This window comes from Globicephala melas, chromosome 1 (genome assembly GCF_963455315.2).
Source record: "Globicephala melas chromosome 1, mGloMel1.2, whole genome shotgun sequence".
Taxonomy (NCBI): Eukaryota; Metazoa; Chordata; class Mammalia; order Artiodactyla; family Delphinidae; genus Globicephala; species Globicephala melas.
This window is the reverse complement of record NC_083314.1, coordinates 159708490-159734223: the sequence shown is the minus strand read 5'-3', so window position 1 is coordinate 159734223 and position 25734 is coordinate 159708490. Positions and strand designations below refer to the sequence as shown.

Here is a 25734-nt window from a genome sequence, read left to right as displayed (position 1 = left end):
CCTCTTCAAAGAGGCATTATACTTACCACCTCTGCATCCTCAAACTATGAAAAAAATTTTCTCCCAGCATCTAAGTAAAATGATCTCACTATAGTTCTGATGATCTTACTAATTAGAAACCCAAAAGCCTGTTTTGCGTGCTCACCACACCTGTCTCTATAGCACCTGAATCCTTTGGCAGCGCCCCTTACTGCCAGCTTGTCCCTTAACTTCCAGCAGACAGCTCCCACCTGGTTTTCCTCGCATCTCTCTGACGGCTGTTTCTTAGTTTCCTTTGCTGTCCCTTCTTTCCTTGCCTCCCCCTTAAATATTGACGTTCTCCAGAGCTCTCTCCTCAACCCTCTTGACACTCTCCCAGTGCGACTCATCCATCCTCATGGCCTTAAAGCCTGCCTGTATGTAGTGACTCCCTATCTCAGGCCTTCCCTTCCACCTCAAGTTCCAGCCTATATGTGCTGCTACCTGTCCCTATGTAACCCATAAGATACGCCAAATTCAACAGTCAGAACTGAACTCATTATCTTTTCTTTGAAACTGGATCCCTAATCTCAGTTAATGGCATTCACCATCTATCTAGGCATCCAAGCAAAAATCCTCATACTTGATGGCTCACTCACCTTCATTCCCCAAAGGTCACCGAGTCCTACTGATTTACCTCTGAATTTCTTTTAATTTCCTCTTCTCTTCTGCCATTTCCACCACCACTACCTCAATTCAGGTGTTATCACCTTTTTTACTAGACTAGTCCAAAAGCGTCCTGATTGGTCTCCCAGCCTTTGGTCTCTCCCTACTGTTTTTTTTTTGGCCGAGCCGTGCAGCCTGTGGGATCTTAGTTCCCCTCTGTGTGCCATGCGGGATCTTAGTTCCCAAGACCAGGGATTGAACCTGCACTCCCTGCAGTGGAAGCGCGGTGTCTTAACAAATGGACTGCAAGGGATGTCCTGATCTCTCCCTATTTTAGTCTAGCCTCCACACTACCTATCTCCCTAAGGAAAAAAAAAAATCTAATATCCTTGCTTCAAAAACAAAACAAAACAAAAAATTCACACATATAAAACCAACTAACTTGAGTCCTCCTATCCGAAGTATTAACACTAAACTGCTTGGCTTGCTTATGACTGCTCTCAGTCTACAGAGCCAGCCTTATTGTCCCCCATATCCTAGGGCCCGGCAAATGCTCTGAACCCAAAGACTTCTTCCAGAGGAAACTCCGTACTTTCATACCACAGGACCATTGCTCATGCTGTTCCCCTATTCTGAATTTCCTCCTAGTCCTTCTATGCTTCATCAGGGCAAGTTTTACTTCTGGAAAATCTTTGGACTACCTCAACCCTCCTGGAAGAATTAATCGCCCTTGCCTGTGTCTCCATGATTGTGTTACCTGAAAACTGGGTTCTCTACGTGGTGTTGAGCCAAAAGACACAGCCAAGTCAAGAACGAGGAGAAGGAAGACTTTTATCACTTGTGGCAAGTAAGGAGAACACCGGGATCTTTCTCAAAGCAGTGTCTCCGTGAGCAGCAAAACTGCGGAAGCTTTAAGCTCAGGGTACGTGCATATTCGTGAAGGGGCTTGAGCAGAGGAGAATTCAGCACAGAATTGGGACAAAAGTCAACAGAGTCCAAGCTTTAGCTGAGGGTCATGAGGGTCAGAAAAGGTCGATATCATCATTCCTTAGGTTCCAGTTGATCTGGTTGTCAAGTACTTCAGGCTACCTTTACCACTGAAACAGAACTGGGAGTCTTTACAACTGATTTACTATTTTTGCTATTGTTACTTCTCTTGCCTGAAAAGAGTCATTTGTTCCTGCATTCCTTTTTGTTTTGTTTTGGCCACACCATGCGGCTCGTGGGACCTCAGTTCCCCGACCAGGGATTGAACCCAGGCCAAGGCAGTGAAAGCCTGGAATCCTAACCACTAAGCCACCAGGGAACTCCCTGTTCCTGACTTCTTTTTTTCCCCTTAAGATCATTCATTACCGAGACCTGTTCAAGGGCAAGTACTGTGGCCAGGCTTAGATCACAAAATGGCTTAGGCCAAAAATGGCTTTGCTTAGGTCAAGAAAGCCATGCCTGGTTCTCTTTCTCTGAGGACCCCCTACACTATCTGCTCACAATAGCACTTATTCTGTCAAATCCACCCTGTACTGATGCTATATGTTAACTTGATTACCTCCCCTACTAGACTATGGTCTTCAAACATCATAAGCCTCTTCTGACCTTGCACCCTGCTGCAGTGTCTAGTACAGAGCCCATTTACCTGTACTAGAAGAGTACATTTCTTCTTCATTAAAAAAATGAACACTGGGCTTCCCTGGTGGCGCAGTGGTTGAGAGTCCACCTGCCGATGCAGGAGACACGGGTTCGTGCCCCGGTCCGGGAAGATCCCACATGCTGCGGAGCGGCTGGGCCCGTGAGCCATGGCCGCTGAGCCTACGCGTCCGGAGCCTGTGCTCCGCAACAGGAGAGGCCACAACAGTGAGAGCCCGTGTACCGCAAAAAAAAAAAATGAACACCATGAGTGGTTCCTGGTCAGAGAGCCCACCCTTCTCTACCTACCCACACTATTTCTCAGCTCAGTCAAGAAGTCCAGGGGACCCCCTGGTCTTTCCTTTTCTCCCCCCATTCATTGCCCAGCTACCTCTGCTCCGTGTACGGCTGAATCTTTTGCACAATGATGTCGGAATCCAGCACCCCCAGGAGGACCCCAATCTGGCGGATGAACATCCCCTTCAGCCTCTCAGTTAGCTGACTGACGTTGACATCCAAGATGATCTCCACCAGGTTGTTTTTCCTGGGATCTGGAAAGCATGTGGATCAGTCATGGCTTTAGAAGTAGAAGAGTTAACATAGACCTGCCACTGTGCATGTGCTTTGGCCCAGGAGAGAATGTGGTGAGAGCATTCAGAAATGCAACTGCCCTCCTTCAAAATGGAAAGGCACAATAGTGAATTCCCCATTGCTTTGTCCTGGTCCCCAGCAATCTGGGGCTGGCTTGGAGAGCTTCAGAAGCACTCCTGGTCTCTACACCAACCTGGCAATTACCACACATGTGCTGGGGACCAGGCCGAAGTGATGGGGTTTAGTGAAGGAAGTGGGGAACAGAGAAACACTTGAAGGTTTGTTTTAGAAGTCTCTGCCCAGTTGGCTTTGCTGAACTCTCCAGGCCAAGCGGCAGGTAGCTAGCGATCTCTCCTGATCCAACCTGATTTTCAGTAACTTGCTGTACTTTGTTTACAACAATGGGAGGGAAATTTTCCATCTCAACAATCTTATGGGAATGCATCTGCCCTACAGTGTTGAAAACCATAAACACAAAGGAAATACAGGCAGCCAAGAAACAAGGATTTCCTTAAAACAACATCACAGCTGGACGATGTTTTTACACCTCTAGAACTCTAAGACCACTGTGCTTTACACTTTTGATTACGTCCTAAAGACTATTCTACACTTGCCAAGTTAAGAGTGACTATTCAGAATACCTATTCACATACTTGGATGCACCACTTGCCTGTCCTGATGTCTAATTTATATAATTAGTAGACTATCTGTGATCTGATTTTAAACACAGAAGAGACTTTATAGTGTCTTGGCTGTTGTCCTTCAGAGGTAGGACAAGGACTGGAAGACCTGCCAAGATCCCTTCCTGTCTAAGACATCTGTACATTAGCTTGGCCTAGATAATAAAGAGTAGGTTTAAAGTTAATACCTTCTCATCAGTTGTTCAGGAATTTATAAAGCTCTACCCCACCCTGTACTCACTGCCTCCCTATTACCAAATTAGCCTTGATACAAAACAAAAACATGGTTCTATTTAAGAAAGAAATTTTATTTCTGCAAATCTTAAAAATGTAAAGGATGCCAGTTACTTTACCTTCCCTGGGGGTTGTCAGATAAAGCCTGAGGCTCAACTTACAAAAATAAATCATTTTCTGCAGATGGGTGCTGATGAGACACCACGACTCAAGTTATTCCTGTGCTCAGATTCCCAAAGCACCCTGGGCCCTCTCTCATCAGTCACACACAGAGGAGAAAGTGCTGGAGTAGGGGCCCAAAGGCCTGGCTCTGACACAACTGCTGTGTGAAGCTGAGCAAGCCCTGCCCTCTCTGAGTTTCTGTTTCTCCATCTGAGCTAAGTAGGGGGAGGTCCATATTTCTGCGTGGGTAGGAGAGGTCTTGTTGGAACAGAAAGTCTCTAAGGAGTTCTTAGCTTGGGGCTTCTAGATTTTTTTAAAGCTGGATATGCCATCTGGCTCTGTCCATGCTGGGGGAAGGGTCTCAAGATCGAGGCCCTGCTAGGCTGATCCAGCAATTCCACCCCGACTCCTCAGTAAGTGAACTCACCAGGTTTCACCTCCACAGTGGTCCGGTCTGTGTCACTCTCACCCTTCGCATCAGTCACTTTCAGGTGAAAGGCGTAGGTTCCCTCAACCAGGTTGGAAAGAAAGAGGACAGGGCGGTGGTCAGAGTGATTTAACACCTCCTGTGGGGTTGGACGACATGGCTATACGGCAGAACAGAACCACACTCCTTCCGTGGAGTCAGCTGTTGTGTCTGTCATAACGAAGTCCCCTCTGGGCTAGACGGCTTTGACTCGGGGCAGTTCCTGCTCTGTGATGGCACTACAGCCCACAGCAACCAGGATCAGGGAAAAGAATCACATTCTGTTCCACACTAGCTTGAGGGGTGACCCTAAGCAAGTCATCTGACCTCCCTGGATTTCAGAGCACAATCCAGGTTTGACATAAGAGACCGCTTGGTTAAAACAGGTACTGGAGTGTTTAGCCCAGTCTCCTCTCCTCACCGCACCACCATGACCTGTGTAGCTCTCCAGCTGCTGGCACACTCACCCCTGCAGCTGGGCTCCCCTCGTCTCGAGTCCAGAGGTAGCTGACTATTCCCTTGTCATCTGAGGACTTGGAGCCGTCCAGCTCTGCCGTGTCTGTGGGCAAGGTAATTACCACATTCCCAGTTATCTTGGCTATAGGTGGTTTGTTCATTTCTAAACAAAGAGAAACCATGGGAAAAAATGTAACATTCAGAAAAAGAAGAAATGCTTCTCGTGATGCTTATAAGGAAATTAAACTTCAAAATTATCTTAAATGGAGAACTGTTTTAAGTGCTTATCCATGCCCATGCCAACAACTAACAGTGTAGAGCTAACGCCACCAGTGCCACAGGTCCTGAGGCTCCATTCCCACCCAGAGAAATGTTCCCCTGACACCAGTACAGTAGAGGGGACAAGTATAGTTTCCTCTTGCATTCTCATAGCAGCCTCCCGCAAAGGAATCCATTTCTCTGCTTGGGGATATATGATGATTGGAAACGAAGGCCTAAAGTGGATTAAAGCCCTGAAGTTCAGGTTTCATCAGCTGATACCACAAATTATCTTCAAAATATGGCTGAAAATGTTATTCTCTGAACATCTTTCTTGACTTCTTCCTTAGCACTTTAATAGAGAAAAAGAAGAGAGACACTTTTCTTATTCTGGGCCCCACCTGCAGCTTTGTTTACTCAGTGTGTGCTCTCTACTCACTGAGTTCAGTATACTGTGTTTGGGGATCCCCTGCATATCTGATAGTTTTTCCTACCATCAGCTTATAGACCTCTCCTAAGACCATCACTGATCACTGTGCCTGCAAACCAGAGCAAGGCCAATCCACTTTTGCTCAAGTTGGCCTCAGCGTGCAGGCTCCTAGGATGAGCATGGGAAGCTCCAGTGCAGGGCAGTCATTCTAAGGTCTGACAGCAGGTGTCACTGTAGCTAGCAGGAGAGTCATAGAAACCCCAGCAGCAGAGGCAAAATAAAAATGCAGGGCTTCCCTGGTGGCGCAGTGGTTAAGAATCCGCCTACCAATGCAGGGGACGTGGGTTCGAGCCCTGGTCCGAGAAGATCTCACATGCCACAGAGCAACTAAACCCGTGCGCCACAACTACTGAGCCTGTGCTCTAGAGCCTGCGACCCAAAACTACTGAGCCCGAGTGCCACAACTACTGAAGCCCGCGTGCCAAGAGCCTGTGCTCCGCAGCAAGAGAAGCCACAGCAGTGAGAAGCCCACGCACTGCAACGAAGAGTAGCCCCCGCTGGCCACAACTAGAGAAAGCCCGCACGCAGCAACGAAGACGCATGGCAGCCAAAAATAAATTAATTTATTTATTTTTAAAAAAATACAAAGGAAAAAAACCTTAATTCTCTCCCTATTCAACTGAGAAGGAAGGGAGGGAAAGCAAGAAGTTAAAATTCACCTTAAAAGTCGCTCACTCAAAGGCTGTTGTAGAAAAGCAACTAAGAGCTACCCTAACCTCTAACTTCCTTCCCTACTTTGTCTCTAATCAGTTTCTGCAACCAAACAAGAGATGATGCATTCTTCAGTTATCTGGCCCAGAGGCTGCTGCACCAACCCAAGGCAGTGAGGTACCTTCTTTGACAATGACATTCACAGAGCTCTGGCTTTGCAGGTTCCTCTCATCCTTGACGGTCAAGGTGAACACGTAGGTTCCCACTTGCAGCCCAGTCACAGTGGCGACACTGCTGTTAGCATTCTCAAGCTGTACCCCGTCAGGTCCCCTGGACAAAGAGAGAAACCAGAGGGTGGAATTGTACCTGTCTACTGCTCTCCTGTCCCCGCAGGAGCAGACAATTATTGCCTCAGCTAAGACATGAACTACTGTTTCTCACACCTTGAGAGGGCATGTTTAAAAATATTCCATTTGGACAGAGTGCCATTTGGCCCCAAAATACATGCTACCTGCTGATCAGAAAATTCCATTCACCAGCTTTCAAACACATCTAGCCTTATCCTTTGTAAGAGCTTCTAGAACATTCAAACTCTTTGCTGCTCCAATAAAAGGAAGAAAGTGCTCTGAGCAGGTCTCTGATCAAAAGAATGATTTAAGAGTGATGTTTCTGAAAAGCATTTCTGGCCCAGTGGTTGGTTCAGTTCTTGCCAGAAAAGAAGCAAAATGCATTTCTTAGTCACATGCCAAACTCCCTCTTGCTGAAAAGTCAGGGAAAGGAAATGGGCCAAGGCTATAGAGGAACTCTCAGGGAAAAACCATCCTCTTCTTAGCAGTTCTACAGGCAAAACTCCCTCCAGCTCCTGGACAGGGGCCAGAGGAACCAGGATGCCCTATATCTTTCCTTCTCCCCTGTGGCCTCACACTGCAGGTGAACGAGCTCTGAGCCAGCATGTAGGCACAACACTGCACATATACCAGACAGCCCTTCTGTTCAAGGGTCAAAATGCCTCAGAGCTTTCCTTAACACTGCAGGACAACCAGAGAAACCTGTAGACTCCTAGGTTTTGCTCTGTTTTGTTTTGCTGTTTAAATGTATAACCCTGACCCTAGCAGCCCCCCTTGAAACAGATTCTCCTCCAAGAAGCTATGCTAAGGATTATTTCTGCTGTAAACACTAATAAAACTCAACTAAAAGGTTTATCTGCTGTATCTTCAATAAACAGTTATAATTAAAACATGCTGGGTTGAGGAAAATTAGGTTCTCCAAAAGATAGAAACGAAAGCTAAGGAAAATCATTTCTAGAATCCAACTCACTAATCGTAAGTCAAGTGCTTTTACAAGTCAAATTACAGCCCCTGCCCACCCATCTCTAACATCCTAGTCAAAAACAAAAGCAAAAACAAAAAACCCAGTCTGTCCTATGGTTGCTACCTTTGGAAATTGGGAATGCTTTTAACTCTTCCTTGGGATTGCTTCCTGTGGGATCCTGCATATAATCTGAGTTCCATTTGTTATGGTTTAAAGGAGCTGAAAGAAACTGTGAGAACCAGGAATGGTTCGATTAGGTAATTCCAATTTAATTAGTATTGTTTTGGTTATTGCCTTTGGCCTCTGGCTAACATAAATGGTATATGGTATCTACAAGGAAACAATAACAGAGTAATGCTTTCATTTTGGAGATGAATTTTCAATTCCCCTTAAGAGCTGCTCTGTCCCATCCCCCCTGACAGCCTTACCCAGTTAATTTTGAGCAACAGTATTTTTCTGCTCCATTACCCCTTCCATCCTGCCTCTCAAGTGTAATTAAACTATGCATTTCAGCAAATGGATTGTACCTGTAAAAGCACCAGAACCACAAAGTACTACCTGGGGACAGCTAATGGTAAGCATTCTTTTTTTCCTTCTTACAAAAATTATAGTTTTCTTAGAGTTGAAGTTTGGGATTGCAAACATTTCTTTCTCAGTAATCCCCCTTGGATAAGCTAATAAGAGAAAGTAAACTCTTAAAAGCAAATAAAACCTTGCTCTTCAAAGGTCTGGAGCCCTTGCATACATAAGGATTTTGTGTCAATACTCACTGTGTTTTTTCCCAGAGATATGAGGTAATTTTCTGATCATCTGAGCTTTTGCTGCCATCCAGGGTTGTGCTATCCATGGGAAGAGTCAGCTCTTTATCTGGACCTGCATCTGCCTGTGGAGGCTTGTTGTTTTCTAGAAGACAAGAGACTTGGGAGCTCAAAAGCAGGCAGTCCAGCTGGGAAAGGAGAGGAACCAATTGGGACATATGTTCTGGAAGCCTCAAGGACTCTGCCTCTCCACTCATAGAACTGTCAGATACTGTGTGAGGTAAGGGTATGGTCAGGGAGTTCGCATGAAGAATATGAGACTGAAACGTATAAAACAACTCTGAAAGAACATGGATTGAAGTATAATGCTATAGGAGTTCAAATGAGAGGGTCTGAAAGATAAGGTAGGGCTTTCTTGAGGAAGTGGGCTTTAAGGTGGCCCTTAAAGGACATGGTGGGAGGAGTTCCCTGGTGGTCTAGTGGTTAGGATTCGGCGCTTTCACTGCTGTGGCTCAGGTTCAATCCCTGGTCGGGGAAGTGAGATCCTGCAAGCCCCAGCCAAAAAAAAAATAGGACATGGTAAGATTTGGGCTGGCAGAGACTCTATCTGCTAGCTCCCCTTGAAGGCACAATAACTCGCCAAGAGCAAGGGCACAAGCGAGGTTGTGAAATACTCCTTCTCTCTAGCTATGAAGAAAGCACTAGGGGAATGGACAAGAGCAGCTGCCAGGGGCTTGGTGGATTGGTAACTCCCACTTCCACCCTCATGGAGCTCAGAACCCAAGCCCTCTTCTCCCCCCAAGGGTCAAGGGACCAGCCAACAGAAGAGCCTGCACCACAAGGTTAGAACTTACCAGGCTGCACAATAACAGTCACTTGAGCGGTGGCCTGCTGTCCTATTGTGTCAGTCACTGTGAGTTGGTAAGTATAATCTCCTTCTTGCATGGCAGAGAGCTGCAGGGTCGGTGTTCTAACACCCTGGATATATAAATACAGACAAGTGGACTCCCGGAATCACATCATACAAGAAGTCCTACTCTGGTCTAAATGATTTACCCAGTTTTCTAAACCTAGGTTGGTAGTGGGCCATTACCTCCCAATTCAACATAATTACTGAATGCTCAATCAGACACTGTGGGACATCTTGTTAAAAGTTTCACCCTTCAAGGAAATAACCCTCTGACACAGCAACAGTTTCAAATAAAGTCAGAGCTCTCACAAGGTAGACGAGTACAGGAAAATGTGCAGAGATAATCAAGATCCATTTCTATGACCCAAGCAGAAAGAAAACCATTAACATATAGTAAAATAACACAATTTACAAAACGATGTTCTTCCTACTGAAGCTACACAGCGTGACCCTAACAAAGCTGCCTCGATAAACATGGCAGCAACGACTCAAGATGCTTTGTAATGCTGTGTGTGCCCTTACAGGTCTGTACAGATTCTGCAGCAGTGGAGAAACCTAACCTAACACCTTGCAGACATTTTATTTGGCCTTAGGGTTCTTAAAAGTTGGAAAATTTCACATAGAAGTCTAGGTTTCTGTCTTGTCTTGAAAAGCTGGAGGACCTAGCAACACTGGGACGATACTCCAGCGTGGCAACAACCAGCCTGACTGGAGGGCTGCTGACCCCTTTGGTCAGGGCTTACGCCCTCTGGTTTGCCACAGTCCCCATCCAGTTTTCTTCATTTACTTACGTTACCTACCTGGTGACAGATCTAGTCTCTTCTTAAATATCTCCAGAGAGAAGATGCTCACCATCTAGTCAGGCAATCTCCTCCAATTTGTAATAGAGCTCACCAAGATCTGCACCCTTCAGCAGAAACTAACACATTTTAAAGCAACTACACTCCGATAAAAATTATGGAAATATCTTGCTGCAAGTAGAAAAAGGCCTATGGCCCATTAACCAACTGAAAACTCAGAGAAAACCTCTGTTTGCCTCTGCCAGCCGTAAATCCTAAACACAGAATTGAGAGTTGAGAGCCGTCTTGAGCTTTAACTACAGTTTCCAAATGTTGCTGCTGCATAAATTTGTCATTATGTCATCCAGCCAGCTCCGAGCATGTCACCCGCCGGTGGCCGGAGACCATGGGGGGCTCGATACAAGGTGTTTCTAACATAGCAAGGGTTTGTGGGTTTTGTTTGTTAGTTTTGTTTATTTGAGAAAAACAGAAAGGAAAATGCTGCAGCATCTAAAGCATTCAGATTGGACAACCTGCCTGAATTCTGATCAATGCTTCATTGTTAGCGTTTTGCACGATTGTAATTTTTATGTCAAAAGAAGCCAAAACTTGCAATGCTATTTTTAGCAGACAAAAAAATAAAAGAACTAAATGTAAAGAACAAAAATATTTTTGACTTGAACATTTGGATGGCACTGGGTGCAAGAAGACCATTCATCCTTTGGACGGAATGTCTGGGAAAAAAGAGACTTTTGAAAAGGAGACGGTTGCTGTAAAGAGTCCATGGAAGGGTTATGTAATATTGTAACTCACGACTGTTAAAAATAAATCAATAAATTGTCCTCTGCTGTATTAAAAAAAAAATTTGCACCCTTGTAGCTTCTAAAGAATTTTACTCCCTGAAATTATCCTAGAGCAGCTACCAGTCTTTTCCTCTAATACTAAACATTTAAGATAAAGTTTTTGCTAATGTGTTAACTAAAGGCCCCTTCATCTTTCTAGATTTTTTAAAAAATTCAAATGTTCTATTCACTAATCTGACTTTGGTTATTAAGATGGAGAGATATAAGCCTTGGATGGGTGACCCAGTCCAGCAGCTCTAATTCCCTGGGCGAGAAAAGACAGAAACTATTCCCTCCTACCTGCATCTCCATCACTTTCCCTTTGCTGTTTGGGCTGAGTGACCACTCATAGCTGGTGATGCCGTGATCATCAGTGCTCTGATTCCCAAAGAGGGTGATGGAGTTTTGGGGCAGGGTGATCACTTGGTTGGGGCCTGCATTGGCCACAGGGGGGTAATCCACAGCCTTGTTCACTGTCAGGCTTGCAGTGGTAGAGTTGGTAGCTCCATCAGAGTCTACTACAGTCAAGCTATCAGGAAAGAGAGAGGAATGCAATCAGGGATGGTCTTAAAGAAAGAGGAATAAACATGGAAGAACTGAAAATCAAGGCTAAAAAATACCAATGTGGCAGGATTACCAATCGGTAACCAATTCTAACGCATTCTTTTTGGAAAGTTAGACTAATACGAGAAGCTAACACCGACTGAGGGTTTACTGTGTGCCAGGCAGTGTTCTAAGCACTTTGTATCTCATTCAATCCTCACAACAGCTCTATAAAGTACTATCCCCATTTTACTCCTTATACATATGAGGCGACCGAGGCAAAAAGAGGTAAAGTAACTTGCCCAAGCTTGAAAGCTTGAAAACAGTGGAGTCAGGATCGAAATCTAGATAGTGTATCTCCAGCACCATTTCACTCTGCTGCCTGCAAGTGTCTGTGGCTGGTACCTTTACAAGCATTGTCTGATCTGGCCCTCACAACAATCATATAGAATAGGTATCATCAACCTCACTATTATAGAAGCCTTAGAGAGGTAAGAAACCTGCCCAGAGCTAAATAGTGAGCCAACATGCAAGCCCAGTTCTCTGACTCCAAAGCCCAGAACCAAGTCTTAAGAAGCAATAATCCCTGGCCACTATTCCTATGGGGTTCAAAGACGCTACACTAAATAAAGCAAGCTCTGACTGCAGCAGGCTCTCCTCCCATCATCCTGTTTTGGCTGTGTACACAGCACAAGAATGGACTTCCTGGGCAGACAGCCTCTAGGATGGACCAGGGGGGCTAGCTCCAATAAGATAGAAGCCTGAGATGGAAATGAATTCTCCTACGCAAGCGTCCCACAGTTTGTGCCAGTGTGAAAGAGAATTTGCAAGAGAAAAAAAAAAATGTTCATTTGTAAGAGCAGGCTTCTACCTAAATGATGCCTTCCAGCTGAACAGCCTAAAGCTTCTCTTGCCACCTCAAAATGTGAGCATAAGCAAGCAAGGAGGTTTGGGCTGCTTCCATTTTGCTGACAGAAAGAGGAAAAGCATATAAAAGACATGTCGTTTGTTTAAATCTCACAACCAGCCGCAGAAAGAGCCAGACATCTGTGGGGTTTTTAACCCACAATCTCACTTTTTACCTATGATCTTAAGGGGACTTCTGATATTACAGCTTTTAGAAAAAGAACACAAAAACATCAGACACACACACATGTGCGAATCAGCAAACATCTGAAAAAGAAAAATCCACAGAAGTTTTCCTCTCTTTCCAGTTTCTCTGTTTTCAGTTTTTTTTTTTTTTTTAAACATGTCTTATTTGTCTCCTATTTCAGAACAAAAGCAAGTTATAGACAGATGGGAAAATGGCAGCTGCCCATTACGCTGATTTTCACCTCAGACAGTCCCTGGCTTGCACACAAAAGTTCTGGAACCAAACAGCAGCTGACCACAGGGCTGGGGAAAGAGGCCACTGCTGTGTAAAAGCGGGGGAGAGGAAAAGGTAAGTGCAATCAAACAGATTGGACCTTAATGCTAATCAAACCCAATCCCATCATTTCATGGACTGAGGCTTAGAAAAAGAGAACTGCACCCAATATCCCATTCACCCAAAACACTCTAGGTTAACATTGTGGTTAAAAGCTCAGACTCTGGAATCAGACAACCTGTGTGACCTTGGGCAAGTTACTTAACCTCTCTGTGACAATATTTCCTAATCTGTAAAATAAGAGCCATTATAATACCAGGTACAAGGGTTAAATGAGCTACTGCGTGCAAAGAGCTCAGAACAGTACTTAACACAGAAAATGTTCAAGAAGCAGTAGCTATTATTGTTACTATTTCAAAAAGGATGAACATCGCCCAGGCTAAATTCCATAAATGTTAAAATTCCTATATTAGAAATCCAAGGCGAAAACCAAGTCACATTTCCATTTTAACTCAGTGAGAAGGCTCCTACCTTGTTGTAATAGCAGCTACCCTTCATTCACTTGAAGTCTTGAGTCAGTGAGAGTCAGAACTTGTATATTTATTTGTATGGTAGGTGCTGTGCTAGGACATTCCTTGCTGCGTCTCTGGTAGTGTCTAAAACGTGGTTAATCTCAGATCCAGTGGGGAAAACAGATACCCACGAACAAGCCGTTGCACCATGGCAGGCACCACATAGAGGCACTGAGTGCAACAGGGAAAATGGAGGGACATACCCTCTCCTCTCTGGAGGGATCTCAGAGAGCCTCACAGAAAACTGAGGAGGTTCTTAAAGATAGGCGGAGTCCCAACAGATTGAGAAGGGCATTCAAGGAAGCATAAACAAAATACATATAGGCCAAGTCAAGGAGCAGAGTGGAATGAGTCCTGACTTGGGGATTAGAAAATCTGCATTTCAGCTCTAGCTGTGTGACCTCAGAGAAGTTAGTAAATACACCAAGCCTCATTTTTCTCAGATGTAAAATGAGGATGGTATAGTGTACATATGGTGTTTGCGTGACACTCACGTACGAGTGCTTCGTAGCCTACAGTGAATAATGCAAATATAAGGAGGATTACTCTAGGGTCAGCCTCATACTCATTAATCACAGTCTAGTATATCAACACTAGTTCCCAAAAGAACTATCTTTGAATCAAATTCTCTGAAAAGCCCCAACAGAGAAAGATGCTACAAATCATATTCAAATAAACCACTAAGTCAAAAGTAAAGATTTTGATATATCCTAAGTTGAGGAAGCATTTCCCAAAGGGGAGAGATGAGAGTAGATTCCTTCTAGATTTTTCTTGAGAAAAGACAAAGGAAGATGGGCCCTTTCACTTAATGACAGAAATTCTAAAAAAAGGTTTGGATATATGCCAAATAAGGCTCTGAGAAGGATTAGCTGTGTGGATCCTGATCTATTATGCAAGAACCTTTGCCCTAAAAAGTTATCACTATTGTGACCACAGTTACAACATGGCTCAAAGAACCAGTGGAACCAAAGACTATATTATCAGCCAACTCTACAGGGAATTTGATATCTGTCAGAGTGACTCCTATAAGAATGTAAAACCCATAAGGGGAAAAAAATGGCCTATGGTAAACTTGAAGGATCCAAATTTACCTGAAAGTGTAGTTCCCAGGGACGAGCTTACTTAGTTTTAATATGGCCGTATCTTCAGAAATCTTCTCTTCTCTCAGAGGTCCCTTAAGTTCTTCCCAATGGTACTGGACGATCTTATCATCATCCGTGCTTTCTTGACCATAAAGAAATATCAGTTACAGCATGAGAGCACTGGGTCTTAGCACTTACCCAGTTTATACAAACCAGGGCAACTACCCAGAGATTTGAGGCTAGGAAAACTTCATGAAATTACAGACTATCTCCCCAGAGTGTTTCTTCCCTCGGATTATTGGGTCATTCTGCCTCTCTATGAATATTCCACTGCGTAGTTTTCCAAGGACTCCAACACAGGCAACCTCTGGTTAAAACGCTACTGTATTAAGTATATGTATAAAAAAAGGAGAATCAAAAGGTCTTAAACACATGAAAAGATATTCAACCTCACTTAAAAAAGAAATGCAAATTTAAATTACACTTGAGATAGCATTTTTTAACCTCTCAAATTGGTAAACACCAAAGTTTCACAACACATTATGTGGGTAAAAAGTGTGGGGAAAGAGGCCCCCTCATAAGTCATGGTGGAAGCATAAATTGATACAACCTCTATAAGGAGCAATTTGGGAAAATTTATCTTTGTCCCTGCAATTCCTCTTCTAAGAATTTAATCCTTCAGATCTACTTGCACTTGTGTTGTGTATCTGTAGGACATTTAATATTTGTGTTAAATGTCATGCTTACAAGATTATTCATGATAATGTTATTTGTAATAGCAAGTCAAAAATAATCTAAATGGTCATCAATAGAGATTGAAAACAAGTACATATTCATACAATGAAATCATATATTCATATCATGGAAGGTTATGTAATCATTAAAGGAAAAAAAGAATGAAGAAGTATTGCATGTATTAATTCAGAAAAATTCTCCAACATATAGAAACAAGCACTGTATGTAACAGTGCACATAATGTGTTGTCATAAGGACTGTATATGTATTTTCTTAAATACGCATCAAATATCTCTGGAAAGATACATAAGATAATACCATTGGTTGCCTGGAGGAAAACTGGATAGTTGGGAGACCGGGAGGGTAGTGATTCTTTTCACTGTGTACCTTTACATATTATTCAACTTTGATCTAATCCAAAATATAAAATAAAATGGTACTAAGTGAACCCTTTCTGCCATTCTCACAAGTGTTTCTTCCTATTCTGCCTCTTCCTCTTGGCCTGCTACTCTTCTGTCCTCCTCTTCTGGCCAGAATCACCTACATGAAAGGTTTAACCCGCTAGAGATCCCTCTGCTAAAGCAGCCTCTGCCACAAGCCCCTGTTGTGCCAAGACACTCAGGGGTGACAGGGCCTTAACGGGCCTCCAGAGAGACCAAGCCAATGCTGGAGAGTGACAGGCCCGAAACCTCTTGCACACACAGAGCCAAGGCCCAGAAATCGTCTCATGTCACCCATCAGGTGACACTCCTCTGAAGGGTGACATGTTAACAATGGGCCCAGGCAGGGGTGTGTGCTCCATTCTGTGAGTCTCTCCAGGAGAAGGCTAACGAGAATCTTGCTAGGCAGTGATAGCTGAGTGAGAGCTCTTTGTCAAGACCCTCAGTTACTTATCTTGTCATGATAGGAAGGAGCTTTGTTTCCATAGCTAAGGATGGCAACTCCAGGCAAGCGAATTTGAAAACCAGCAAGTTTCAACTAAAATAATGCTAAACACATGAACAATCCTACTTTCTTACCATCTCAGAGCAGAACTATTACTGCAGACAGGCCACACGGGGATTTTTTTTTTTTTTTTTTTTTGCGGTACGCAGGCCTCTCACTGCTGTGGCCTCTCCTGTTGCGGAGCACAGGCTCCGGACGCGCAGGCTCAGTGGCCATAGTTCATGGGCCTAGCCGCTCCGCGGCATGTGGGATCTTCCCAGACCGGGGCACGAACCCGTGTCCCCTGCATCAGCAGGCGGACACTCAACCACTGCGCCACCAGGGAAGCCCCACATGGGGATTTTAAACAGGGCCTGTCTGGTTTTTACTTCCTAATGAATTGCTTCAGATGGTTGGTCTTCCCCTAACACGGCCAAGAGGACTGGCCTAAACAGTATGCAGACATAGTTGGCCCCAAACCTTCTACCAGTACACAGTGAAGGCTCTTCTGAAACATCATGCCTAGACAAGTACTCACGGCTGCCATCAATGACTGTAGAAGTGGTTGGCAGAGAGATCTCCTGGAACTGTGGTGACACAATGGCAACAGGAGGCCGATTCTTACGGGGCTCTGCAAGAACATGACCCACAAGAAATTGGAAGAGGGTCTTTATAAATTATAGGAGAAGCAGGCCATATCTGGGTGGAGCATAAGTCATTTTCCATTACATAAGTGAGAGCTGAGCATCACCAAATGGTAAAGTCACAGATCAGGCTGCCATTCTAACCTAAGACACCTGGGAGTGTTAAAGCCTCTTCTAAACCTGACGACTGCTAAGGCCATGCCCTGCGCATTCTTTCAATTTCTTTCAATGCTCATGTCCTATCTACTACATCAGAAGTACTACAGCAGCAACTTCTTGCTTTCAAGCAAGCTGAGTAGAGGTGGACAACAAACAAGCTTTGTGAACTAGGAATTGCCCAATACGTAAATATATTACAAAAAAAGAATGAGAATTTAAAACCCCTAACATCAAATCTCCATCTCCTTGGGAATCCTGCAGAAGGAGCAGTGGAGACATGGCCAGGGCTGGGTAACATACCTGGTTTCACTGTCACATTCACATAGCCTTCCCCGTGGGCATTTTGACCATCTACAATCACTTTGAATTCATACAGGCCTGGAGTGAGCTGCAGAAGTGAGAGAAGATCTTTTAGACAACCACAAACAGCAGCATAATATTTAAAATAACACATATATCTGAATTTTCCAATGTTGTTTCTTGAATTCTCCTCTTCTTGCACCATTTCCAAAATGGAGAAAGTAAACTAGCTGAAGATATGAAACAATGAATTATAAACTAAAAAACCATAGCTTTTCATGTGAATCTTATTACTAGCTGACTCGGAACAACAGAAGGGATTTCAACATCTCTGTACTCCCATTTTCTTTTCAGAAGAACATTAAGGGCCCAACCATCCTACTTCACAGTTATGAAATTAAAACAATCATCTCTGCAAAGAAAAACATTTTGTAAAAAACACCAAATAGCTCTCAAATATCTGAATATTTCCCCCTCCTGATTTCCACTAACTGTATGAACATTAAAAAAAATCACCCACAATCCCATTGTCCTAACACCCCAACTAATCACATTTTTCTTATTTCCCTCTCATCTTTTACCACATCGAAAAAAAGAGCTATAAACAGTACATCTGTCCAACAAACATGTATTGAGAATCAATTATATGTGGTCATTGTCCTAGGCCTGGGGTTTGGAGAGGAATTAGATAAGGTCCCTACCCTTGAGGAGCTCATATTTCAGTGGTATTCAGGGCCTAGCTAAAATCACGATATATCAAACTTTTTATTATTCTTTCTTCCATTCATTTAGCATGAACACTTTTCCCATTAGAACAGTCTCTTAAATAGTCATTTTAATGGCTGCAGAATAGTACATGAATAAATGTGCCATAATTCACATAAGCATTTCACATTGTTGGATATTTGGGTTGTTTCCAAAATTTTACTATTATAACTAATGCTGTGGTGAACACCTTTCAGGTAAAATGGTTTTTTTCTTTCTTTTGAATTATCTTCTTTGGGTAAACACTAATTGAATGCATGGAGCATTTTTGACCACTTCCTTCTTCTTGTAATGCTCTCCTTCCTTGGCTTTCACTTCTAGGCCTACTCCTCATTTTCTTCCATTTCCTCTTTCTTCCATACGTTTAATGACAGTGTTCCCCAGCATTCCAATTGCAATCCATTTATTACTTCACTCTACACCCTCTCTGGATGTTTTCATCTATTCATGGCTTCGGTTGTCAACTATTTGACGCTGGTGTACAAATTTATCTCTCCAGCCCGGACTTGCATCCTGATCTCTAGCCCCTTACCCCCAACTACCTATTGATCCCTCCACTCAAATGTTTCACAGGTACCTCAAACTCACTCTGTCCCAACATGAATTAATCATCTGAAAACCTCTTCCAAACCTGCTCCTCTATCTATGTTCCTCATTTCAGTGAAGATCACCACAAATATACCAACATCCAATGAAGTGTCTAAGCCAAAAGGCTAAAATTATCCTGGACTTCTCTTCCTCAACACCTCCACCCAATTAATCGATCACCAAGTTGACCTCCATAATATTTCTCAAATCCACCCACTTCTCTCCATTCACACTGTCATCATCTTAGTTTTTAACCATTCATCATAGCACAGTTGTTAAGAGCATGGGCTTAGAGATGGAAAGTTCCAGTTCAAATCTACCATTTAATAGCTTTGTGCACTTTGGCCAAACCACTTTGTTTTTCTAATTTTTATTTTCGTCATTTGTAAAACAAATACTAATATTTACATCTTGGGGTTGTTAGGAAGATTAAATGAAATAACTGCATAAAATAATTCGCACTGTTTCTGGCACATGGTAAGAGCTCAATAGGTGGTTTTTAAGTTTTATTTTATTTATTTAGTTTTTTTTTCACTCAGACTATTATCATCTCACACCTACATTTTTCAATAGATTCCTCCCTGGTCTCCCTAGTTTGAGTCGTATCTCCTCCAACCTGCAGTCAGGGTGATCCTTCTAAACTGAAAATCTGAACATGTCATTCTCCTGCTTAAAACCTTTCAAAGGCACCATATTCCCTCTAGATAAGAGCCCAAGGCCTCACTCTGGCACACAAGGCTCTGTGCCATCTGGCACCTGCATCTCTCCAACTTACTTGTGCCACTGTTCCTCTCATACCATGGGGTCCAGTCAGGATGAACCACGTAAAATGCCCTTTTTCCCACATTTCTCTCTATTATTTGGCCCAGTGGACATATTGCTTCCTCTGCTTGGGGTATTACCACTCCACCCTTTACCCAGTAAGCCAGTCACCTTTCATGACCCAACTAGGCCAACTCTAAAAAATCTACTCTAACTCCCCAGGGCTTCAATACCCCATGCACTGACCTAGTGGACTCCTGTTATAATTACCTGCTTCTGGTCAGTAGCACCTACTAGACTCTATTTTCCTTAAATGCTAATATTATGATTAATTCACTAGTAAATCCCCAATACCTGCCACATAACTAGTGTACAATGAACAGTTGTTGAAAGAAAGAGAGGAAAGAAAGGAAGGAAGGATGGAAGGAAGGAAGGACGGCAGGGAGGGAGGAAGGAAGAAAGAAAGAAAGAAGGAAGGAAGGAAAAAGCAATTGCTTGGCCAAAGAATATGAACATTTTTATGGCTCTTAATAACTACACTGAATCCCAAAAAAAGACTGAGCCAATTTACACAGTCATGTGGCCACAAATAACCTAGCTTATCTCCCAAATTCTAAAATCCTTATGTTACCCTTAAAAGCTGTTTAGTGTGTATTTTCAGCTATCACCACTATGCTTATACAATATTCTCACCATAAATGAAAATTTGAGAATCATACACTAACAAATACTGGATGTCAGCCAGCCAGACTTTTGGAGGATTCGCTTCTGAAAGACTGTTCCTAAGTTAAGTGTGGACAGAAAATTCTATATTATACATGTTAGAAAATGGTCAGTACCTCTACCCCATCCCTGCAAATGACAGGAAGCAAATTCACCTTGGATAGTTTGAGGATCTGGGAATGTTTCCCTTCCATTTCTCCACTGTAGTCTTTAGGATGAGTAATCAGCTGCCAGTCGTAGGTGTAGGTTTCTCCTATAGAAGGGCAGTTACAAAAATCATGAAAACACACACCTACACACAAAGAGGGCAACCACATAGCCTGTGAATAACAAAATTTTTCTCAATCTTGACAAGACCTTAGTTTTCAAGATTTTACCCCAAAGCCAAAGGGAAACCAAACATTCTGTTGAAAGAAAAGGTGGATTCTGCTGACTCAACTATACTTAGGGCTTCTTCCAACTCTCTCCCAGCAATGCTCATTCCTGCCCCATACCCACGCTGCTTTGGGCCAATCCTCCCCTAAAATACCAGGTTGCTCATGGTATGGCATCCCAGTGAAAATACATGCCCTACAAACCACTATGGATGAACTCAGTGGGAATAAAGGCCATTTTCTTGCAAAACTTCTTTTGCAACAAAGAACAGCAATGACTTCTAAATAACATGGTTCAAAAATACCTTTTTAAAGAGTGCTAACAATACTCGTCTCACTGAGGTCATCACACCCTGGTGAGTTAAAAGAGCTACTTCATTCCTGCTGAGCTAATAAATAACACACTGCAGAAGGTGGTAGGGGATGGCCCATTTAAAACAGGCCCCACTGAAATTAATTAAGATCAAATGAAGCATTAAATGGTCCTCATTTGTAGCTCAGACTGTATCACTGGGTAGCGTGAGGATAGAATCCTGTTATCTAAATGGAATCCCTCCCCAGTTAAAGTTGTCTTAAATATTTTTTGGAACAAGATGCATTTATGGCTAGGAATGGGTGGGATTCAGTAGGAAGGTTTCATTTAATTTACTACCCAAAAAGGGAAAAATAAAAGGGGAAAAAAAAGAAGTCTCAAATGCTTACAGAGAATGGTCACCTTTTTCTTACTTCATGAGTTCAAAAGTTAACACACAGAACTTAATTCCAAACAGTCTTAAGACTAGATTTTACTTTATAAGCCTGAGATACAAGATCTATTACTCTTCCTTCCTCCAGAGAATACTAGCTTTGTTTTGGCCAGTTGTCAGCCCCAGGCAGCTTTCATAAATGTATCTGTAGAAGTTAGGTTATGTGAGGAGCAGGAAAGAAGAAGCAGAAGTAGGACTGGTGCTAAGACATGACATTTCTTCAACTGTAGTTAGAAATTTTTTTTCCCCACACAGAAAACAGACTCACACTAGCTTGGGAATTGACAATTTTATAACATCTAAGGCTAGCAACACAAATTTCAACAAATGACAATACTCTTGGAACAGAAAAGCTCAGGGGACGAATTATGCCTTACAGACAGGAATTTGCCTAACGGTAGGAACAACTGAGTACAGGTCTGTTAGACAGAATGCTGGTTTTAATGATTTAGGGCAGTGGTTTTCAGATCATGCCTCTGAACCCTAGAGGGATCCTGAGAGGTGCTGCAGGGGCTGCCATAGGAGATGAGAGGAATGAAGAACAGGCAGAGCTGGTCCTGCCTCATCATCCCCAACCTTTGAAAGTTTGAAACCATCCATCTCATGTATCTGATTAAGACTGAAGAAACTGGGGAGTGGAGAGTTGAAAGAATCTGTTTTTGAACTGATGTGTTTTGGAATACTGATATACAAGGTGATATCAACTCACAGAAATGTATATGCAAATAGGGGTTAGAAAAGAAAATACAGTAGTGCCAGGATATCTTTCACAGAAGAGTGGAAGCAACTGCAGCTCAAAGCAGTTCTTTCTTTACCTGCATCTTCAAAGGCCACCAAATCCATTCACCTTAACTTATCACCAGAGGAGGAAAGGAATATGTTTCTCTATAGGAAGGTGGAATGAACTGATAAGGAAAACTCAATGTGAGGGCAGAAATAAAGAACAGAGAGGGGGGGCTTCCCTGGTGGCGCAGTGGTTAAGAATCTGCCTGCCAATGCAAGGGACACGGGTTCGAGCCCTGGTCTGGGAGGATCCCACATGCTGCGGAGCAGCTGGGACCGTGAGCCATAACTACTGAGCCTGCATGTCTAGAGCCTGTGCTCCGCAACAAGAGAGGCCGCAATAGTGAGAGGCCCGCGCACCGCGATGAAGAGTGGCCCCCGCTTGCCACAACTAGAGAAAGCCCTTGCACAGAAACGAAGACCCAACACAGCAAAAATAAATTAATTAATAAACTCCTACCCCCAACATCTCCTTTAAAAAAAAAAAAAAAAAGAACAGAGAGGGCATTTAGGTTCTGGAAAAGTACTTTTTGCATAAATACACTATTTGGTACTAGGCCCGGAAAGTAGGGATATTGTATTGGAAACATGTGTACCTAAAATGCAAGGACCCCCATCCTGAATACAGTAAGGCATTTTGCTTAACTAGCCTTACAATGAGCTACTTGACTAACCTTATAATGAGAGTTAACACAAAGCCAATGCAATCATTTTCCATCAACATATGCTTCACTTCATGTCACAGATAATCTTAAGAGAATACGTGTTTATAAGTCAAACTTTGGTATATTAACATGTACTTCAAAGGTTAAAAGGATGCGCATATTACAAAAGTTTTCTTAAGTAATAAATTAATCATTCCCTAATTTATATATTTCATAAATTTGAATATTGTATATTACATTGGGCTTATCTTTTTTTTTACATGACAAATCTATATTAGTAGTAGTCTTGAATAACTTCTCTACAAGTTCTATATCTGCTACTTACTAGTTGTTTGGCCAAAATAAACAGGTTAACCTGAGTCCCAGTTTTAAATGGGCATAATAAAATCTACATTTAATGAGCATCAGCTATGTGCTAGGCACTGAGGTATATAGGTACGTTATACCATTTCATTTTGCTCTTAAAGTAACCTTATGAAGTAGGAATTATTATCCTCATTTTACTGAGAAAGAAATGGAAACTTAGAGAAGTTAAATAATTTGCTTAAAATCATTCAGCTAATGACTGGCTGAGCTCAGATTTGAACCCAGCCTTGACATCAAAGCCCATGATCTCAAACATTATATTGCCTCTCACATCACATAAATATTTGTGCATGTTCAAGCTATATCTTATTCTCATAGGACTTTTACAGACAGTAAATGTATGTAGATTCCATTATGAATTAAAACATTAACCAAATATAAGTGGATGTTTTACCTGCATCTGGCTCTTGGAGAACATATGCATTTAACTGAACTTCATTCTTAGGCAAGGTAATCTGGACACTGTTTCCAGCAGATACCACCAGTTCCTTTATAACTGGAAGTGAAGAAAATACACAAGAGATAAGAAATTAGATCCAGACTATCTCATTTCTCTCCTTCCTTTTATGGCCAAATTTCTTCTATAAACAATATTCAGCTACTGCCTTCATTTCCTCATTATTTACCCACTCTCTAATCCCCTGAAACGTGACTGTGCCCCCACTTTTCCACCGAAAAGGATCCTTAGAGGTCATCAACAAACTGCTTCTTAGCAAATCTAATAGCTGTTTCTCAACCCTCATCCTTCACCTCTGTGGTATCTAATACTGCTGACTGCCTCCATCTTAAAACTCATGGTTATCATGACACCGTATTATTCCACTTTCTTCCTTTCTCTCTGAGTTTTTCTCCACTGTATTTTAACTATGATCTTTCCCTAAGCCCTCTTTATATAGTATTTTCCACAGAATTCAATAAACAGAGTTCAACTCTGTTTCAAGGATCATCTTTATGCTGATACATAACTTTCTAATAAAATATATATATAAAGTTCCTAGAGGAAAAGGCAAGTGTTGGCCGCAAGGCTAGCCTTAATTTTGTTTCCATTTCAATTGATACAGCCATAGACTTAGATAATTCCAAGAATCTTAACTGGTCTTCCCTCTGCTAGCTCTCCCCATTCTAATCCATTCTGTCTCCCTAAAACACCCATCACCATGAATTTTTCTAAAATACTCACCCACCATGATAGTCTCCTACTTAAGACTCCCACTCCCACACCATGTTTCAGTCCAAATTCCAAACCTGGCATCAGAGATCCATCATCATCTGATCACATCATCTCACCCTTCCACCTGATTCTGCCTCTAGTTTTACTCATTTGCCCTCTTGTGCTCCATAGAAGTCTACTCTTGGGGACTTTGCTAAAGCTTTTGTCTTCAATTGGGGTGTGTGCTTACTTTATTATAAATACAGTACTTTGTTTCTAGCTTAAAAGCCAGGCTTCTCTCCAAAAAATCTTCCCAGACCATTTCAGTTCGAACTGATCTACTTCCTGAACTACTTTAGCATTTTTGAAACATCCATCAGCTAATAGCTAGATACTATATTTCTGCTTTTCACCAGCTATTCCATACATGTCAAAGCTTCTCAACTATGGCACAACCAATTCTTTGGACCAATTCTTTGTGCGTGTTGGGGTTGGGATGGGGGGAGATTGTCCTGTGCACTGTAAGATGTTTAGTAGTATCCCTAGTCTCTACCCACTAGATGTCAGTAGCACCCCTCCTCCACGGTTGTAACAACGAAAAATGTTTACAGGCTGTTGAGAACCACTGATTATATAAATCTTATTTCTCTAACAATAATTGTTCACTTGGTATGAGACCTAGGAACTAGAGAGCTTAAAGCTCTGGTTCACCCATATTCCAAGACTGGAAGGTGAAAAGGGTTTCCTAGACAAATATGAAATTTGAGATTTATCTGTCTGCTTGGGAACACCGCACTTGGGGAGAAATGAAACCATCCATTATGGAAGCTTCAGCATTTAGACACCGCAGCAGGTGGAATAAGAATTGCTGCAGTAACTTTCAAAAAAAAGAAAAAAGAAAAGAAAGAAAGAAGGAAATCACTATACTTAGAGAAAGTATAATGGTCAAAAATACAGCACAGGGCTTCCCTGGTGGCGCAGTGGTTAAGAATCCGCCTGCCAATGCAGGGGACACGGGTTTGAGCCCTGGTCCGGGAATATCCCACATGCCACAGAGCAACTAAGCCCGTGCACCACAACTACTGAGCCTGAGCTCTAGAGCCCACGAGCCACAACAACTGAGCCTGCGTGCCACAACTACTGAAGCCTGTGTGCCTAGAGCCTGTGCTCTTCAACGAGAAGCCACTGCAATGAGAAGCCCGCGCACCACAATGAAGAGTAGCCCCCGCTCACCGCAACTAGAGAAAGCCCGCATGCAGCAACAAAGACCCAACACAGCCAAAAATAAATAAATAAATTTATTTAAAAAAATTATATATATACAGCACAGCCCAAAACTTTCACAATTACACCAAAAATTACAACCATTCTGCCTGAATACAAAAATTACTTTAGTGCCTCAGGACTGAAACACTAAAATTTTATGTTATATTACCACTGAAGGAAACCTTAGGAAATTAAAAATTGGCAAAAATTCGTTTTCACTGGCTTTGTTTCACCCTGTCGACTTTTTCAGAGGATAAAGATCAACTTAGTTCCCTTGATTAAGCATTTCCTCCTAATACCTTAGAACAGAACTTATGAAGCAGACTTGTTGTTAAGGCAACACTCTGTATAAATCTCCTTCCTATGAGTTGCTTTAAAAATAAAGA

The 25734-nt window shown here is 42.6% G+C and overlaps 1 protein-coding gene across 2 annotated transcripts in view; it reads right to left on the bottom strand.

The window, feature by feature from the left end:
- Positions 1-25734, bottom strand: part of KIAA0319L (KIAA0319 like) — a 109525-nt gene that overhangs the window by 14859 nt on the left and 68932 nt on the right. For both annotated transcript variants that reach the window (XM_030869523.2, XM_030869514.2), the window contains exons 5-16: positions 23327-23428; positions 20154-20251; positions 17161-17248; positions 16596-16688; positions 14408-14540; positions 11136-11364; positions 9159-9282; positions 8317-8449; positions 6417-6565; positions 4848-4999; positions 4342-4480; positions 2639-2798 (exon numbers count right to left, since the gene is read on the bottom strand). In XM_030869523.2, the coding sequence (XP_030725383.1) occupies positions 2639-2798; positions 4342-4480; positions 4848-4999; positions 6417-6565; positions 8317-8449; positions 9159-9282; positions 11136-11364; positions 14408-14540; positions 16596-16688; positions 17161-17248; positions 20154-20251; positions 23327-23428 (1600 nt within the window). The remainder of the gene's footprint in view (positions 1-2638; positions 2799-4341; positions 4481-4847; positions 5000-6416; positions 6566-8316; positions 8450-9158; positions 9283-11135; positions 11365-14407; positions 14541-16595; positions 16689-17160; positions 17249-20153; positions 20252-23326; positions 23429-25734) is intronic.